This window comes from Furipterus horrens, unplaced genomic scaffold (genome assembly GCF_987537825.1).
Source record: "Furipterus horrens unplaced genomic scaffold, mFurHor1.1.pri manual_scaffold_13, whole genome shotgun sequence".
Taxonomy (NCBI): domain Eukaryota; kingdom Metazoa; phylum Chordata; class Mammalia; order Chiroptera; family Furipteridae; genus Furipterus; species Furipterus horrens.
Window position 1 is genome coordinate 45697174 of NW_028327183.1, and position 6291 is coordinate 45703464.

The window sequence follows — 6291 nt, forward strand, 5'->3', positions numbered from 1 at the left end:
CAACTGAGCCACACCAATCAGGGCACGACTTGCCCTTTTAAAGTGTACAATTCAGTGGCTTTCAGTATATTCACAGGGTTGTACAGCCATCACCACAATCAATTTTAGAACGTTTTCATCGGTGGATTTGCCTATTCTGGACATTTTTATATAAATGAAATAAACAATATTATACATGGTCCTTTGTGACTGGCTTCTTTCACTTAGTTAATACTTTCAAGGTTACTTATTTTTATGGCTGAATAAGATTCCCTTGTAAGATCTGTAGAAAAGAGTGGATCTTAGAAAAGGACAGGATCTCTTAAGGTCTGTCGCAAAGGAAAAGGATCCTAGGAAAGAGAGGTGTTGCTGCCACACTGAGATTCAGCTCAGGGATGTGGCTGCCTTTGAAGACAACAGAGGCTTGGGGCTTCAAGGATTCTGGACGTTATCTGAAGAGCAGTAGTGAGCCAGGGAAGGATTGTGAGCAGGGGAGGGACAATACATGAGCAGAAGTGGTGCCACCAAGGACTGGTAGGCAGCAGAGCAGGACGTTGGACCCAGGACTTGCTGGCTCTAAAGGCTGTCCATGGCCCTAGACTGCCTCCACCAACCAGGGAAAGCTAGGCACACACCTGTCACTATCTGGATACCATGGTCAGCAGTTTACCTGTCCAGTCCCATTTAGCCCCCAGGGAAGCTGGAGAGGAAGCTGCTATTAACATCCCAAAACAGACGACAGAAGAGGCTGGGAGAAGTTAGGCCCCTCTCCTGAGATCATTGGGGCGCACTCTGCCAGGCACTGCACCTGACACTTGACACGGGTTTACTCTTTCAGTCCACACAGCCACCCTTTCAGGTTAGGGACTCAGCATCTCCATTGTGCAAAAGAGAAAACAGGCAGGTGGAGGTTAAGTAAGACCTATTCTGCATGACAGGTAGAGTGGCAGGTAGCATGCTGCGCATTTATTGTCCTGTGAGTTTTAGATGGATTGATTTATGTAATCCTCATGACAGCCCTTGAGGTAGGCACTGGTTTGATCCTCCTGCTCATACAGATGAGGAAACTGAGGCACAGAGAATGGAGTCACTTGCCCAGGGTCACTTGGCTAGTGACGGGAGGAGCTTGGATTCGAACCAGTAGTTGATATTCTCTAGAGTATACTGTGATGGCAGGGACACTGGGTAGGGTGTGCAGGCTCAACACCCTTTCAGACCCTCTACCCCTCGCCTTGGCAGGTGAAGCTGTGTGACTTCGGCTTCGCGCGCATCATCGGTGAGAAGTCATTCCGGCGCTCAGTGGTGGGCACGCCGGCCTACCTGGCGCCCGAAGTGCTGCTCAACCAGGGCTACAACCGCTCGCTGGACATGTGGTCAGTGGGCGTGATCATGTATGTCAGCCTCAGTGGAACGTTCCCCTTCAATGAGGACGAAGACATCAACGACCAGATCCAGAACGCCGCCTTCATGTACCCGGCCTGTCCCTGGAGCTGCATCTCGGCAGGAGGTGTGTGCCGCGGAAAGAGTGGGCGGGGCCGTTAGAGGGGCGGGCCCTGAAACAACCTGATGTCATGGGGATGGAGCCCAGCCATGGGGCGGGGCCACGGGGAAGGTAAGTCCTCTAAGGGGGCGGAGCTCAGGTGAGCTTCCCCAGCCTCACTGTGGAATGGCGGAGGGGGAGACAGGACTGGGAGCTCAGGTCAGCTTTGCTGGCATCCTGGTTCCTAGCAATCCATGGACCTGAACGGCCCGGTGTTGAGGACCCCTGCTTTAAACTGTGAAGCACCATGGACCTGGAACTTTGGGGCATGGGCTCAGGGGCGTGTATGGACCCAGCGCCCCAGACTCAGACCTAGACTAGGTTATGTGGGTTGCAAACGAGTGCCCAGAAAGCTAAGACAGACTTTTGGTTGGCTTCTTGTGTGTTAAGCTGGGCGTGGCCTGTTTAGGACCAGACCAGAGGAGGAACTAGACCTGAGGAAGCCAAACAGCTGGGGTGCCAGGAGAAGGGGCAGATCCTCCCAAGGTGTTAGCTAAGGCCTGTAGTCTTTGGGGTTATGGCCCCGAAAGGGCTTGAGTAATTTGCTGGGTGCTGGGGTAGACTAGGGATAGGGCTTGGGGGCGGGTTCAGTGACAGAGGGGGCTGGATTAGGGGCGTGGCTAGAGGAGGGCCAGGGCCCTGGAGGGCCCTGAAGCTTTCTGGGAAAAGCTCTACCAGCCCGGAGCTCAAAGTACATCTGGACCCTGTGAGCCAATTGTGGTGGGGAGAAGCTGGGTTGCAAGGAGAGGGGAGTCAGGACCAAGGTGGACTTTAAGATGTCTGCCTATAGGGGTTTTGGTGTCATGGCCAGGTTGTGGCACTGGACCTTGGAACTTGGGGATTTGCCTGGAAAAGTTAAATCCTGGTGCCCGCAGCTTTGGGGCAGAGCCAGGGGTGAAGGTGGGCCAAGGGCGGGGCTAAGAAGCCCTAAATAAGTTAGCACAAGGGGCAAATCCTGTAGCCAGGAGCTCAGAACAAGAGGGAATATGGGAATTTATTCAACAAGGATTTATTGAGTTCCTACTGTGTGCCTGATTCAGACTGTCCTGGATTCTGGGAATACTGAGATGAGTTGGAGAGAAGGGATTATGTGAAGAGAAGACTGTTGAGTGGTCTGTGAACAGTGAGGGGGGTAAGGGCCCTAGAAGGGTGTGACCTCATGGAGCAGGCAGGGAGGAGGGGCTCACATGAGGGTCATTCAGTGCAGGGAAAGAGTCGGTGGTGGGCCTAAGAGGGCTAAACACTAAGCAATGAGAATGTGGATTGACTTGAATCCTGGAGTAATACTGGGGGTCCTCAGGGTGGTCTTCAGAAGCCGCTCAGTAAGTTTGTCACATGTGCATGAGTGAAGTCACGTGTGAATGGATGTGCGTGAGGGAGCCTGTGGGTATTGACAAGAACAGAGCGTCTGTGTAGGCAAGGCCTGTACTTGGAGGGGTTCACACAGTGCGGCCTTTGTCCTTTGAGGCTTCTGATCAGGGAGAGAACCTCGGACTCACCAATCCTCCTTTTCATAAAAAACAGGCGTTGGTCTCTGGGCGTTCTGCAGGAAACCTGTGACTTAACTACCATCTACTAAACTGTTTATTTTCATTTTCATATTGTGGACAGGGCAGGTGAGCTTTAGGTTTCCATTGACCAGGGTGATGTGAAGTTTTCATTTTATATAAATTTATTTTCACCTTAAAAAGTGAAGTGATTCACAAAGTTGTATTGATTTTTACTTAGGTTAAAGACTCACATGGTTCAAATATTTAAATATATAGAAGGGTCTCCAATGACAATTTTTTTCTCACTCCTATGTCTGCCATTCTTCCCAAAGGCAAGTGACTAGTACTAGTCTCTTTTAGATAGGGGTGGGCAAAAGTAGGTTTACCGTTGTGAGTACGCAAATCAGTTATATAATTAATTTTTTTTCATATTTTTACTTTATTTTTATTTTATTTTATTTATTTTTAGAGAGAGGGAAAAGGAGAAACAGAGGGAGAAAAACGTCAGTGTGTGGCTGCCTCTCATGTGCCCCCAACTGGGGACTTGGCGTCCAACCTAGGCATGTGCCCTGACTATGAATCGAACCAGCGACACTTGGTTTGCTGGTCGATGCTCAATCCACTGAGCCACAGCAGCCAGGATAATTAAGTACTTATTAATTATTATTTTCCATAGGAACATCTGTAAACCTACCTACTTTTGCCCCACCCTGTATATATGCAAGCAAATATGTGACTACATCTTCTCTTAGTTCCCCTTTTACACAGATGGTAGCATACCACACATGCTGTTTTTCAGCTTGCATTGGCCACTTCATATTTATCTTGGACAAGTGAGCTGGCTTAAAGAAAAATGATAAGTGAAAAATAGTACAGATGTACCTGTATGGACCTGTGTATGACAAACTTATGAAGGTGACATAAGAATGGAGAAACTGAGGTAGAGACTTGAAGAGAGGTAGGAGTTACTATGTGTGCCACGGATGTATGGGGGAAAACAAATGTGTGACTCAGCGAGGAAACGGGTGGGTGAGTGATCGATGCAGGTGAGGCTTCCGAGCCGCCTGGGCCAGTGCAAAAGGTCTGGATGGGCAGCAAGTTGGCCGGGGTGCCCTGTTGGCCGTCACCCCACAGGTTCTGAGCTGTCTCTCTCCCCACTCAGCCATAGACCTCATCAACAACCTGCTGCAGGTGAAGATGCGCAAGCGCTACAGCGTGGACAAGTCTCTCAGCCACCCGTGGTTACAGGTGATGCAGGGGGCGGGGCTGGAACTAGATCTCTTATTGGCCACACAGTAGTGAAAGGTGTGGTACATTTCGGTGGAGGGGGAACGTGGCTGAGCCTCCCATTGGCTGCGCTGCGGAAGGGGGTGGAGCTACATCTCTATTGACTGGGCAGGTTGTGAAGGCCTCTGCTTGATTGGTATCTAGCACTGGGTCACTATTGGCTGCCCTCGTTGCAGCCCCGAAGCTCACTCCTGTTTTCCCGGGCCTAGGAGTACCAGACGTGGCTGGACCTCCGAGAGCTGGAGGGGAAGATGGGCGAGCGGTACATCACCCACGAGAGTGACGACGCGCGCTGGGAGCAGTTCGTGGCGGAGCACCCTCTGCCCGGGCCTGGCCACTTGGAGGGGTTCCCTGCCGACAGGGAGCTCGGGGGGGCCCTCCCACCGCAGGACCACGAGATGCAGGGGCTGGCCCAGCGCATCAGCGTCCTCTGAGGCTCTGTGCCCACACCCCAGCTGCCCCGCGATGCTGTCTTTAGGCCTCGGGGAGCGGCCCTCTGTACCCTTCCAGCGATGAACTGCTCTAGAGGAAGCGACTTCCTGCCCAAACTGGATAGGACACGCCCCGAGGGAGGAGACTGCGGGGGAGATGCTGGGACTTATTTCCAAAGTTGATTCCCCAACAATTAAAACGGACTCATCTCTGTCCCCTTGGCCAAGGTCTCTGGCCACACTTCTTGTATCATATGTTGTTCACCTGGAAGGAGGGCTGCCTAAAAAGGGGGCAGGGTGGAGGGGAGGTGGGGGATGTGGGGAAGAGGAGGAAGGGGGAGGAGTTTTGGAAAGAGGACTAATGGGTGGATAATATAGAGGATTGCCAGGAAGGGAGAGAAGTGGAGAAGGTATGGAGGTGGTGTAAGGAGAGGGGAAAGTAAGAGATGGCAAATTAGAAATGGAGGGGGAGGACAGATGGAGGGATGGAGGATTTAGAGAAAAGCAAGTGATCTCATGGCTTGTTTGATACATTTTATACTTGGTGTTGTTATTACTAATCACAACTATTAATAACGACAATGTCATTAGCAGAGGTCTGGTCTATATTATAAACCTGACACACAGTATTTGCTATTTTAAATCAATGTGATGACTTCTACACTAAATGTGCTCATTCACTGCTTCATCCATTTGTCACACTCTGCTGGGTGATGCTGGGGACATGGTGGTGATCAAGACACCCCAGACCCTGCCCTCAGGTGGTTTACCATTCAGTGGGTAGACAGACTTGTCCAGGGACGATGATGACCCAGAGTGGGCAGGGCTGGCATGGGGAGCCCAGGAGGGTAGGGCAGCCTACAGCGAGCCTGGGGGTCAGGGAGAACTAGTCTTCTGAGCTAACTTCTAATCCCTGAGGTTGTAGGCAGAGGGAACATCTCTCCACCTTTGACCCCTGCCCTCCAGTTCCCCAGTGTCAGCCAGAGTCTTGGTCCCACAGCTGAGGACAGGTGATGTGGGAACGTGCACAAGGATACATTCTCTCGTCACCCTGTTCGCATTCAGACTTACATGTCTTAGTTAAAGACTTTTCCTGAGCCCCAGTAAAAATGTCAGTGGTTAGCAGCCAGCTGAGGCTAGTTAATACCTGGAGCCTGCTATTCACGTCTTCCCAGTTTATATCAATGAGTCCCATCTGCTGGTTGGTTCCAGAGCTGCAGCTCTTTGATTTGAAAAAGTTCAATGAACCTCGGTCCAATGAGGATCTCCAAATGAACCAGAACACCCCCGAGGCGTAATCCAAGCTAATACTAGTGGGGAATGTCTCTTGGGCTCCATCCTGAGTTCTTCTCCCTCTAAAATTGATCTCAGCTCCAGACAACAGATGGACAAATCTATCTCCAAGGACAGATCCCAGGCTAGGAAATGTATGGAAAGACTACTCAGGCCTCATCCTTAACTGTTATTTTGGCCACTAGATTTAATATCCTGAGACCAGATATAAGAGCCATGGTCAAAAACAAAAGTTATCTGGGGGAAAAAAAAAGTCTCAATTACAGAATTC

At 50.8% G+C, this 6291-nt stretch overlaps 1 protein-coding gene across 2 annotated transcripts in view; it reads left to right on the top strand.

Moving 5' to 3' along the window:
• The window catches only part of PRKD2 (protein kinase D2), a 30329-nt gene extending 25361 nt beyond the window's left edge, over positions 1-4968 (top strand). For both annotated transcript variants that reach the window (XM_090261253.1, XM_090261254.1), the window contains exons 17-19: positions 1219-1486; positions 4172-4257; positions 4506-4968. In XM_090261253.1, the coding sequence (XP_090117379.1) occupies positions 1219-1486; positions 4172-4257; positions 4506-4730 (579 nt within the window). In that variant the 3' untranslated portion in view covers positions 4731-4968. The remainder of the gene's footprint in view (positions 1-1218; positions 1487-4171; positions 4258-4505) is intronic.
• The last annotated feature ends 1323 nt before the right edge of the window (positions 4969-6291 follow it).